General features: G+C 34.8%; 1 protein-coding gene across 6 annotated transcripts in view; it reads right to left on the bottom strand.

The window, feature by feature from the left end:
* LEKR1 (leucine, glutamate and lysine rich 1) overlaps positions 1–14,122 on the bottom strand; it is a 197,134-nt gene that overhangs the window by 112,491 nt on the left and 70,521 nt on the right. For all 6 annotated transcript variants that reach the window (XM_047728734.1, XM_047728752.1, XM_047728744.1 and 3 more), the window contains one exon: positions 3,795–3,914. In XM_047728734.1, coding sequence (XP_047584690.1) covers positions 3,795–3,914 — 120 coding nt within the window. The remainder of the gene's footprint in view (positions 1–3,794; positions 3,915–14,122) is intronic.

Genomic DNA, 14,122 nt, shown 5'->3' with positions numbered 1-14,122 from the left:
TCAAGAAGACATGAAATAACAAGTGTTTGCAAGATGTGGAAAAAAAGGAACCCTCATCCCCTATTGGTAGGAATGTAAACTGGTACAGCCACTGTAGAGAACAGTATGGAGGTTCCTCAAAAAACTAAAAATAGAAACATCTTGTGATCCAATATTTCCACTACTGTATATTTACCTAAAGAAAAAGAAAATTATAAATGAGCATTGACATGTGCTAATTCAAAAGATATATGTACCCTTACATTTACTGCAGCATTATTTACAATAACCAAGATATGGAAGCAACCTAAATGTCTATTGACAGATAAATAAATAAGGAAGATAAAGTACCTCTAAACAATGGAATATTATGCAGTCATATAAAAGGTTGAGATCATGCCATTTGCAACAACATGGATGGACCTACAGGGCATTATGCCAAGGGAAGTACATCAAACTAAGAAAGTCAAATACCATATGATTTCACTTGCATGTGGAATCTAAAAATAATAATAATAATAATAAAATAAACCAAAAGTGAATCAGACCATGTTGTCTGATTCCATATATCCAAAAATGCCCAGAAAAATGCAAATCTATAGAAATGGAAAGAAGATTAGTGATTGTTAGGATGGGTGGTGAGAACAGAGATTGAGTGCAAATGGCATGAGAATCTTGAGAATGACTCAAATGTTCCAATATTGGATGTGGTAAAGGTTGCACAACTTAGTAGGTCTTACAATGTAAAAATCATTACATTGTGCTCTTGACATGAATGAATTTTGTAGTAAGTTATTGTATATCAACAAAGCTGTTCAAAATAAGATGTGATATGATAAACCATGAGATTGAGGCTACAAAACAAAATAAAGCCAGATGACAGTCCAGATGGACAAATTACAAAAGTAAGGGGGCACTTGGGTGGCTCAGTCACTTAAGCATCCAACCCTTGCCTTTGGCTCATGTCATGATCTCAGGGTTGTGAGATCAAGCCCTGCACTGGGCTCCATGCTGGGTATGGAGCCTGCTTAAGATTCTCTCTCTACTCTACCCCTATCTGACTCTTAAAACAAACAAACAAACAAACAAAAAAGTAAGTACTTTATATTTCAAATAATTTATGAAAGATTCACAACAGGAATCCTCTAAAAATAAACACTTCCTAAAATATTTCAAATATGGATTGATTTGGAGCACTGGAATACAGATTTATGTAAAGTAAAGCATACTTATATTCCATACTACTTTTTAGTGTCCATTTTACAGACCTTCTAAACTTAATTTCCACTCTCAAAGGCACTCTATTCTGAATAGCAGATGTGCTGAGCCAGCTGAGGCAGACCACACCTACTCCTGACGACCTCCTTGTATGAGGAAGGTTGGAAACGATGTCAGGAAAAACAGAGCATGAAGAACATTTTTCTGGAGGCTAGGTGATTAAGGCCCAATTGCAATTAAGTAAATGACAGAATAATTTTAAAAGAGCAATGCGACTCAAGGACATAGTTCAACGTTCTATTGTAAGTTTCTTTTGGGAAGCCTGTGTGACTCAGTTGGTTAAGCATCTGCCCTTGATTCAAGTCATTGGGATACAGTCCCACATCTGGCTCCTGGCTCAGCAGGGAGTACTGCTTCTCCCCCACCCTGTCACTCCCCCACTGCTTGTACTCTCTCTCTCTCTCTCTGTTACCTCTCTCTCTGACAATTAAATACAATCTTTAAAAAAAAAAAAGAGAGAGAGAGAGAGAGGAAGTTCTTTTTGGGCTCCACAAATAAAATGATTATGTCTAAGTACCTAAATCTCATGCTTCTTTTCTTTGCCATGTTTAGAGAGATGGTAAGCTCCTTTTCTTCTGTATTCTAGTAGATATTTTTAAGATATACAACTTTAAAATTAGCTTTTAGTAATGCAACAAAATCACTGACCTTATGAATCTTGATTTTATTTTCACCAGACTGCCTGTTTCTACTCAATGTACCTCCTAGTGAGGAATAAAACCAGTAATCATTTCTATTTGTATATCATAAACTTTTATTTGCACTAAGTGTTTAGTTAAACGGTTACTTCCAAAATTGCTTTTTAGTAAATGCTATGTTTTTATGTAAGTCAGACCCCAGACTCCCAATTTGTAATCTTTTAGCTAAAAATAAACAAAAGTCACATATCTATTGAAAAATTTTTAAGGAAAATAAGCAGTTAAAAGTATAACTTAAAATGATAAAATTAAAACATATTAAAAGTAACAAATACACCTGTTTTTTCAAGAGTTTAAAATGCTACAAAACCACATGTAAAATCTTAATATTTTGAAGCAGCATTAATTATTTAATCTAGTTCTGGCCTAACCTTTAAAATTTAGTGCATCTTACCACCCACTATGGCATTAATGGATAAAATAAATGGGACTTCCTTAGCAGACCTGAGCCAGAGATATTGGAAGAGCCAAGTTTGAATACTGGTTGGCCTAACTAAAGTAAAGAACTGGAATCACCTGCTGGTTCAATACCAGATTTCTAGGACAGGGCAGAAAAGATTTCTGATGACAAAAACGATCATCTGTTTTATGAGTAGACTCATTGATTCAAAAAGTATTTCTTGAGCGTCATTAGGTGCAAGGCATTTATGAAAGGTAGTTGAGGCAGATGATCACCAGATAGTATATTAAAAAATTATTAGCCCAGGTAATTTTTTTAATGGAACAATGTTTCCAGCAACAACTAGTAGATTGGAAAAGAAAAGAAAGGGAACTAACATTCAAAATATTCATTCAACATATTTTTTAGTAACCCAGAAACTATTTATTTTATTTTTTTTTTTAAGATTTTTTATTTATTTATTTGACAGAGAGAAATCACAAGTAAGCAGAGAGGCAGGCAGAGAGAGAGGAGGAAGCAGGCTCCCTGCTGAGCAGAAAGCCCGATGCGGGGCTCGAACCCAGGACCTGGGATCATGACCTGAGCCGAAGGCAGCGGCTTAACCCACTGAGCCACCCAGGCGCCCCCCAGAAACTATTTATAATGTTCACTTATTTCCCTTTTCTAAGAGCTGTTACTCAATTTTGAAAAGAATCATTGTTTCTGATATTCTCAATATATTCAATTCCAATTTTTTAAAAGAAAATGAACTTCCTAATTTATTTAGAACATGGGGTTTAGATATTATAAGCCCTCCAAAGATTATATGAAAACAGAATGAACACCATTTATGTTGGAAATTTTGAAATTTAGAAGGTCTAAATTACTATCATTTAGAAAGTTACCCTATTCTAGAGGTGCCTGGGTGGCTCAATTGGTTAAGCATCAAACACTTGGTTTCGGTTCAGGTCATGATCTCTAGGTGCTGAGATGAGCCCCTAGCTGGGCTCCACACTCAGCACGGAGTCGGCTTGAAGATTCTCTCCTTCTGCTCCTCCCCCACTCACACAAGCATGCACACGCTTCCTCTCTCAAATAAATAAATGTTTTTTTTTTTTCTAAAGTTATCCTATTCTTCTATTACTTTTTGTACCACTAGACTATCAGGCAGGGAATTAAAACACCAAGAAATACTGGTCAAGAGAAAGAGAAAAATGAATTAGTTATTGTGCCTTCATTCTAAATGTTACTGCACAATAAAAGCAAGGTGTTCGCCTGCTAAAACTCTTCAGTTGAGATAATGGCCAAAAAAAAAAAAAAACCCCAGGTGAAGTTGTTTCTTTTCAACCACACGGAATACAGAAACTATATTACTAAAATCTGTTTGAATGTTTATCAAGTTAGTATTAAAAGTACCTTTTCAATCCTTATCATTTTCGATTCTTTAAAGATAATCTTACCTGAATACTTGTGATTGTCTCTGCTTAATTTTTAATTCATGTTGCAAATGATTCAATTCTTTCTGTATTCTCTGAAATTCATTTTGTTGACTTTTTAACTGCATGCTCACATCTTGAATTCTAAAAATACAAACAACCAACACCTATTACAAGCATAAATATTCCTTCCTGAGAATTTTATTAAATTTAAATATACTTTTAATAAAAATAAATGTTAAAAAGCTATACACATCTTTATATATGCTAAATGAATGTACAGAAAAAGTATGGAGAGACACATATCAAACACCATTAACCCTGGAGAGGAGAGCAGAACTGATGGGCAGGGAAAAGGCAAAGAACACTGAAGGGAGGCATAATTTTTACTCTGTATCGTCTGTATTGTTCAAATTTTTCAATGAACATGTATTTTCACTTCAATTACTAATTAGAATATAACTAAACAAATATTAATTTTTTATTAAAAGTAATACATGTATACAATTTCAAATGTCAAATATTACTAAAAAATCTAAAGAAAAAACAGTAATCATTTGCCTTGACCTCAATTCCCACTGCCCAAAACAACTTTCAACTTTTTCCCCTGATTTCTCTAGTATTTCTTTCTATATTACTAAATAACATGCTTATATTCTTATTCCTTAATATTTCAGTATTACCTAGTAAATTACAAATCAGCTAGGATCTGATACTGCTACTAATAACTGAGACATAAATAAATAGCTTAAATATACAAGAGTACATTATATTGCATAAAACAAATATATTGTTAGCCAATCCAATGCTGATAATAATAGCTTTATAGAGTCATCAAAGCCCCAGGATCCTTCCAACTCTCTGGTCTACCATCTTTGGTGTGTGTTATTTTCATTGACCATGGCAGAAACCAGTGGCAGAAACCCCAACAACTCCCTTCCCATTCCAGACCAGCAGCAAGATGAGAATAATGGCTCATTCTGTTTTAAGGAGACTTTTTGGAAGTATCACCAATTACTTCTGCTGAACTTAGATATTAGACACCTGACCATACCTATTTCAAGTAGAGCAGATATATCCACAGTTCTCTTACTAAGGAAGAAGGAACAATGATGTTAGGGTAGGTAGCTAGCAGTTTCTATCACAATCCTAGTAAGAACTGATCCTTCTACACATACCAATACTCTTATATACGCATACAAACACATCGCCTTCCTAGTCTCACCCTCCCAGTTTACTTAAATCAAATTTTTAATTTAGTATTTACATTATTCTTCACTAGTGAGCCCTATGTTATGATCACATTTCTTTTCTTGTACAACTTTTTATTGTCCCTGGATTAAAAAAACCATTTCCTTTTCTTCTTAGTTTTCTGTATACCTATTACTGATATATCTTCCAAATCTGACAGAGGTGTAATTCTCTCTCAACACCTTCAGACACAGCAGAAAACTCTTCCATATCATTTCTTTTCTAGGAAACATCCTTCCCAAAGCTCTCTATTCTCATTCTCCAATCTGGGTATTCTCTCAATTGACTGTAACAACTGTCATCCTGGGACTTCCCTTTCTTATCATTTCAGGAACTATCCTCAGTTCTTTCATGTCAAATATTCTGTATCCTGGCTCTAAAATCTTTCTCCTGGGACGCCTGGGTGGCTCAGTTGGTTAAGCAGCTGCCTTTGGCTCAGGTCACGATCCCAGCGTCCTGGGATTGAGTCCCACATCAGGCTCCTTGCTCCGCAGGGAGCCTGCTTCTCCCTCTGCCTCTGCCTGCCATTCTGTCTGCCTGTGCTTGCTCTCTCTCCCTCTCTCTCTCTGACAAATAAATAAATAAAATCTTTTAAAAAAATAAAATAAAATCTTCCTCCTCTGTGGTGTACTCCTTTTGGTGGAATAAATCCTCCAGAAGCATTTTGTGCATGAGAGGTAAATTTGAGAATGTGAATATCTGAAAATGTCTTTATTACATATCAGACTGGACAGTTTAGAATATATATGAATATAGAATCATAGATGAGAAAAATATTCTTCATGTGAAAATTAGGGCACTGTCCTCTGTTTCCTTACTTCTGGTGCTGTTTTCCAAAGTCTGATGCCATTTTAATTCCTACTTCTTTGTATGATACATGGTAGATTCTCCCTACTCTGCCCCTGCCCGGATTCTGAAGCTTTAAAATTTTTCTCTTTTCACTTAGTATTCTTAAATTTCATCAAAATATATTATCATGTCAGTATGTTGTCCTTCTCTGTGCTGCACACTTCATGAGTATTTGTTTTGGAAACTGATGTTTAGTTCCAGGAACTTTACCCTAGGGAGAATGATTCCTTCCCCTTCATTTTCTGTTTCCTTTCTGGAACATCTTTCTATTTGGTTGTGGAACCATCTGGAGAGATCTAATTTTCTTAAATTTTCTTGCCATCTTACTATTTTGACATTTTGTTTTAGTTCCATGATCTTCCATTCTGCCTATAAAATTTTTAATTTCTGCTACCATATTCTAATTATCAGGAATTCTTTCTTATTCTCCAAAAGGTCCCTTTTTTTATTACCTCTTGTTCTTATTTCATGGATACAATTTCTTCTCTTACTCTTTGATGATAATTTTGATATCAGTTACACTGTGTTTTAAAATTTTCTTCAGCTTACTGCATTACTTCTGTTTTCTCTGGGTTTTTAAATTTTTTCCTTGCTTTGTTTTTTGTCTTTCACATTTGAAGCCTCCCTTACAGTCTGGAGATCTTTGTTGTCTACTCATATTTACAAATGAACACAATTGGTCCAGTTCCTACAAGTTAATAATGATGAAGGGAGAAAAGGTGGGAAAGTGCCTTTTCTAGATAAAAGAGAAGCAACAGGGATGCTTGGGTAGCTCAGTCCTTAAGCATCTGCCTTTGGCTCAGGTCATGATCCCAGGATTCTGGGACTGAGCCCTGCATCATGCTCCCTGCTCAGCAGGAAGCCTGCTTCTCCCTCTCCCAATCCCCCTGCTTGTGTTCCCTCTCTCGCTGTGTCTCTGTCAAATAAATAAATAAAATCTTTAAAAAAAGAGAGAGAGAGAGAAGCAACAAAAGTGACATGCAGACCTTCTATAGAACTAGATTCAAACAAATAAACTAGTTTTTAAAAAATATTAAGGAAATTTGATTATGAACTGAGAATTAGAAAATACAGCAGAACTATTGCTAATTTGGGGATAATGATACTGTTGTTACATAAGAAAATGGCACATCACACTGAAGTAAATAGAAATGAAAATAGCATGCCATCTTGGGTTTTCCTTAAATTACTTTAGCAACAGAAAAAAGGGACAGATGAAACACAAATGACAAAAATTGTGGTAATTTTTGAATCTGTATTAATGGACATTTATTATACTATTTTCTCTTTAAAAACCTAACAAATGAGGCACTGAAATGCCTTAAGTTTCTGTGGTGTGCATTGGAATTATTAAACGATGGGCTTCAACTGTAGGAGACCATGTGGGGAATTAGCTATTTTGATAGTACCTATGCCATCTACCAGAGTCAGGACAAGGTAATTAAAAGCCTTTGGGGAGGAAGAGTTGGAGAGAGGTTCTGCAAGCCTAAATGCACTTCTAAAATATTTTTAATAAATTTTCCCATTTTTCAGCCTCACTTTATACCCCAACAAGTATTTCTTTTGGCATACTAAGAGAAAAAAATCAGCCACATGTTGTTTTCAGGAGTCACATATAAAAAAATAATAATAATTAACAAAAATGTAGAATATAAAAGTTAGAAAAATATATACCAGGCCATAGCTTTAAAAATGATAAAAGATATACATTAATATCAATAACTAGCAACACAGTAAATAGAACCCTTTAGTTTTGATAAAAATCCTAATCTACCAAGAAAAATAATAATCATGAACTTTTACATACCCAAAACATGGCTCTAAAACATAAAGAAATATCTGTTAAAAATTCAGTGAGAACAAATTATTAATCATAACGGAAGGTATTAACACATTTCTCACAGAAATGGAATGTTACAATGATATGAAAAATAGTAAAGATATTGAGGATTTGAATAACATAAGTAACAAATGATGTATTGATTTAATTGGAGGTTATATCTAATAATCATTCTTTCAAACACATGGTAAAATCACAAAAAAGTGACCATGTAACAAGCCACAATTAAAATTTTAATATGTTCTTAAAAAGAAAAAACATCATATATGCACACTCATTGCTTACAGTAAAATTACATGAAACATTTACAGCAAAAAGCCAATTAAAAATCTATATACATTGAAACTTAAAACATACATCTAATAAACATTGGGCCAAAGAAGAAATAATAATAAAAACTATGTAGAAATAAATAATGGAAACATGATATACCAAAGTATGCAGAGAAAAATGTATAGTCTTAAACGCATTTATTTTAAAAAAATGAATGGATATTCTGAATGTCATGATTCAAGAGAAATGTATAATGACAAAAATGTATAAATGACAAAAAGCAATCAATCCTCAGAAGCAAGCAAGAAATAAGCAAACCCAATTTTCACATCTTGGTTTCTAATACCATTTCTAATACCATTTTCTAATACCATTTTCCAATAAAAGAAACCAAGGCATCTTAAAGAATTGGTTGATTCCAGAATTTGTTGGGGCAGAGAAAAATCTAAGGCAAGACTAGAACATTTTGTGGTGCCAGAAAGTAAGGAAGAGGGGCGCCTGGGTGGCTCAGTGGGTTAAGCCGCTGCCTTCGGCTCAGGTCATGATCTCAGGGTCCTGGGATCGAGCCCCGCATTGGGCTCTCTGCTCAGTGGGGAGCCTGCCTCCTCCTCTCTCTCTGCCTGCCTCTCTGCCTGCTTGTGATCTCTCTCTGTCAAATAAATAAATAAAATCTTAAAAAAAAAAAAAGAAAGTAAGGAAGAGCTCAAGAAAGATAGGATACAGGTACCACCTGAGAGCTCCTAATAGCTAAAACTAGAAGAGTTTAGAAACAAAATAAATATAGTATTTGAGTATAACCTACAAAATAAATGATTCCATACTGATACTAATAAGTAACTGAACAGATAAATAAATGGAAGAGAAGGAAAAGCCCTTCCCTCACAAAGAAATTCTAATTAATAAATATAGAAGGAATAAGGGAAGTATTTACTCCAAGATATCTGTTAATTGCAAAGGGAAAAATAATAATTCTGCAGTGGAGAAACCTGGCAAACACCACCTTATCCAAGTGATCAAGGTTAACATCACCTGTAAGAAGACATACTGACAGCATATACATTCTATATGATATACACATTGCTTCTGTGGTATTCTTGCCAAAAATGAATAATCTCAATATAATTATGAGTAAATATCAGACAAACCCCAAATAAGGGACATTCTACAAAATAACTGAAAGCACTCTTGAAAAGCCTTGGGTCATGAAAAGCAAAGATTAAGGAACTGTCAGAGACCAAAGAAGCCTAAAACAGTATGAGCTCTAAATGTAATGTGTGATTCCAGATTGAATCCCAGACTGGAGAAAAAGATGGTAGTGGCAAAACAGATACAACCAAATAAAGCCAGTAGGTTAGTTAATAGTATTGTAGCAATTTTAATTTCCGAGTTTTTATAGTTGTACCATAGTTATGTAAGGTATTAACATTAGGGGAAGCTGGGCACATGGAAACTCTTTGTACTATTTTTGCAATCTTCCACAAATCAAAATTATTTCAAAATAAAAAGTAAAAAAAAAAACACACATACATATGCAATGAATAATTTGTACATGTCAAACATATTTGTAGTACAAATTGTGTAAAAAGGTGGGTGTATTTTAAATTTTGGAGGTTATACAATATTTTTAATAGCAAAATAAAAGGAAACAAATTTCATGGTCAATGCTAGAGGAATACTAACTAACCTATATGTAATATATATGTAATACTATATAAAAAAAGAATAAAGTAGATCTCTATGTCCTGGCATGGAAAAAATACCAAGACTAATTATGGAGGAAAAAGAAAAGCTGTAATTCGGAGATCAATAAAAGCTTTCAAACACCTTTAGTGGGAATGTAAATTAATACAACTACTTTGAATACATAGTTAGATCCATAAACCTGGCCATATGTATAAGGCCTTAATCCAGAATTTCCACACCTAATACATACCCAACAGAAATGGGCTCATCCATTCACCAAAGACATGCCCACAAATGCTCACAGCGCCAATGATTATAATAGCCCTGAATCAAAAACAGCCCACATACCCACCCACAGCAGACCAGATGAATCCACTGTGGTATATTCATACCATAGAAAACTGAACAGCAACAGGAATGAACAGCAGCTACCCAGTACAACATAGATGCATCTCACAAACGTAATGTGAGTGAAGGAAAGCAGACAAAAGAATGTACACTATGTAATTCCATTTACATAAGGTTTAAAGAAAGGCAAAATTAATTATGGTGTTATAAATCAAGATACTAAATTCCTTTGGGTGGGTGACAGTAAAAGAGGTAAAGAAAGCCTCTGTTTCATGATCTGGGTACTGATTACGTGGGAAATTCACTTTGTGAAATTTAATTTAGCTGTACATGTGTATTTATGCATTTGTCTCTATATTGTACTTCAATAAAAACTTAGAAAGATAAAATAGAATTTAAAAAAAACATCTAGATAGCTTATTATGTGTATATAAGCCTACCAAGATTGATAAATGTAGAAAAATCCAGAAATATTAGAGGAAAATTTAAGTTAATATACTGCTGGATTAAATGATATTTGTATTAAAACATTCCTTAATTAAAGCCCACTCCAACTATTTAGGTTTACCCAGAAAAGAATTCTAAGCTTGCATTTTTACAAAATATTTTCCTTTCTAGAATTTTAAAAAAAAAATACACATTAAAACGCTTTCCAAGTTTACTTCTTTCTTTTTTTTTTTTTAAGATTTTATTTATTTATTTGACAGACAGATCATAAGTAGGCAGAAAGGCAGGCAGAGAGAGAGAGGGAAGCAGGCTCCCTGATGAGCAGAGAGCCAGACGTGGGGCTTGATCCCAGGACCCTGAGATCACGACCCGAGCCGAAGGCAGAGGCTTTAACCCACTGAGCCACCCAGGTGCCCCCAAGTTTACTTCTTTTAATATGCTCCCCAAATGAATGTTTCATATAAATAGCATCTCAGGCCCTCTAACAATACTCCCTAAGAAGTTAGGCCACATTACTTCACTCTGTTCTGGCTATGTAAATTAGCCTCAATTCTTTCAAAATTAAACTGATATGGTTTAAAATGTCATGCCTGGAAAGGCACTAATGTTTGCTTTTGCTGCATGTATCAACTTTACAAAATAAACAATTCCCATAATATTGTAATAAAGTATGTACTGGGCAAGCACACATTTTTCCTCTAACAGCTGTAATTCTGCATTAAAGTTGAATACCATGTTGATGTGAGGACATGTTGTTGTCTAGTGAGAGGGTGTTCCAAACAGTAGGGACTAACAGCATGTTCTAGTGTAGAGAGCCCTGTGCTGGAACTTAGAGACCTGTATTATAAACCTCTTGCCAATGCACCCATGAGAACACCACATTTATTACCTTATCTATTTCCCAGCTTTTCCCTTAGCTAACTTGACTAAAATGAGTTTTGTGAGAATCATGGAGTTGTTAAACAAACTTGGGAAAGGTATTACAGTCTCTATTTCCATTTGGATCATCTATTAAAACCACTCATAATGAAAATATTCTAAAGGAAAATACTTTAAAAACACCCTTTTAACTTCCCTCCACTCTGTAATCAAACACTTTAGAAAACACAACAAGAAAGCTAATCACATCATTGGGGATTTTACCACCTGTAACCTACATTCTTTTATGTCAAGCTCCTGGATCTAAGGATTCCTTTATTTTTAGTCATTCTCTCAAACTGGTTTTGCAGCAATCTAAGATGACAGGTGGAAGCTAGGGGTCTAAAGAAATGAGGTGGGGGATTTTCAGGATTATATCCCACCAAGATCTGACAGGAAGGCATCCAGTTATCAAAGGGAAAATTAGGACTACAACAAAGAAATCAACCAAAATACAGTACTTCGAGAGTTTTTGGGAAACGGATCTGAGAAATGGACATGCAACTAACTGCCAATTACAAAAAGTGGCTTCTGTAACTGCTCCTTTGGAATTAACCACTGCCTAAATGCATCTAGAAAATTAAATTCCTTTTCAAGAAAGTAGGGAATATGGGATGGGGAGCCCAAGTATATGGGTAGATAATCATTTAGGGTTCAATTAAACCAGAAAGAATTCTTATTTTACACAGAAAAGTCACTAAGCACTTTGTGAAACTCTGAAGACAGAAACCAAACTTCTTTAGCTATTATCAGGAGAATGGCAACTTCAAAAGTGTCGCTTAGAGAAAGCCCAGGACCAAAAATGTCACTAACATCCAAGCGCATAGGACAGTAGCAATATTTAAAACAAAATTATTTATGGGGTGTCTGGGTGGCTCAGTTGGCTTAGCATCTGATTCTTGATACTGGCTCAGGCCACAATCTCAGGGTCGTGAGACTGAGCCCTGAATTGGGCTACGTGCTGGGCACAGAGTCCACTGGAGATTCTTTCCCTCTCCTCCTCCCCCACCACTTTTGAGCTCACTTGTGTTCTCTAATAAATAAAATCTTTTTAAAAATAAAAAGAAAATTATTTATGAATACAAACATGTAATTTCCTTTTAAGTAATATCCTATTGCTTTCCTTTATAGAATTACTATGATACCTATTTACATCTTCTTACAAGAGTTCTGGCTTAGTTACTAAAACATATCCTTTTTTGAGGTAATTTTATCCCAGTCATTATTGTATACATTATCAATGTATTTTCAGTATATTGATAACAAATGTACTCCTTAATAGTTTGGCTCCTTCTAAAGGGTGATTTCCCTATTGAGGTAAGGATCAGGAATATTTACCTTTGCTAAAAGGTAGAGGTCTCAAAAGTCTAACTATAATAAGCTGTTGTCTTGACTTTGAAATCACAAATTCATTCCTTTCCCTCTCCTCCTCCCCCTGTCTCTGTCTCTCTCCACCCTCTTCCAACGATGTGAGAGAATGGTACCTTGCATTGGACTGCATCAACACTGCTTTTTAAATTAACTTCATTTAATTAATCTCATTTGAAAAAAGTAAAAATAATTAACCACATTTGAGCTTTATTCAGTCTTTGATTTCTTCCTTGGTCTCTTTACTTACTTTTTACTTTTTTAAATGGATAAATACCATAAATTCCTAAAACTAAAGCAGAAAGAAACAGAAAATTTGAACAGACTACAGCAATGAAATGGAATCAGTAATTAATAACTCCACTGGCCTCTTTAATATATAGTCTATTAAACAGATCTTCCTTTGACTAAGTATGATACCCTTAAGCGTTACTAGTACATAAGAAGTTAAAAATCTTAATCCTGACTTAATAAACAAACACATAATACTGTATTTTAGGGTTGACATATATTTTCACAAAATGGGGGAGAAATGTTTTACCATATTTTCCTTGAAGGTAAGGGGCATAGAAGACAATTTGGACAAAAATGGAAATCTCCAGGGACGCCTGGGTGGCTCAGTTGGTTAAGCAGCTGCCTTCGGCTCGGGTCATGATCCCAGGATCCTGGGATCGAGTCCCACATCGGGCTCCTTGCTCGGCAGGGAGCCTGCTTCTCCCTCTGCCTCTGCCTGACACTCTGTCTGCCTGTGCTCCCACGTGCTCTCTCTAACAAATAAAATCTTTAAAAAAAAAAAAATGGAAATCTCCATCATTTTAAAATGCTCTTAATAAAATCACACTGTTCATGTAAAACACATTTAAATATCACCACCATCATTTTAAGGTACTCTAAATAATTACATTATTTATTCTTTATTGTATGAACTTACAATTCTTACTTCCCTAATTGTTCTGTCCCAGTTTTGGTAACAGCAGGCATTGATAAATATTCTTCTTTTGATTAACTCTAAAGGATGAAATGCATATAAAATCCCTGGATATTCTCTTTTTCATGAAATGGTTAGCTACTGTTTTATCCACCCAAAAAGATTCTTTTTCTATGGAATCATCGATACTTTATGCAAGGAGGAATTATTTTTTTCCACTCCACTCTGAAAGCACCAACTATTCATATGATTGCCACAGAGGTTTCCATGTTCTAGGGCCCAACTCCACTGGCTAGATAGATAAAACACCTCCCCCAGAATGGGTCAGTCAGAGCTCTTTTCTACGATGTGTTTTTCCCCTTGCACGAGAGAAAACAGTAGGCAGTACCTCTCAGGTGGCAGAAAATATAAGAAGTAAAACTTAGGCATTGTGGGCACTTTTCCTTC

The sequence above is a fragment of the Lutra lutra genome, chromosome 1 (assembly GCF_902655055.1).
Source record: "Lutra lutra chromosome 1, mLutLut1.2, whole genome shotgun sequence".
Classification (NCBI taxonomy): Eukaryota; Metazoa; Chordata; class Mammalia; order Carnivora; family Mustelidae; genus Lutra; species Lutra lutra.
Note: the sequence above shows the minus strand (reverse complement) of the source record. Positions and strands in the feature narration are given on the sequence as shown.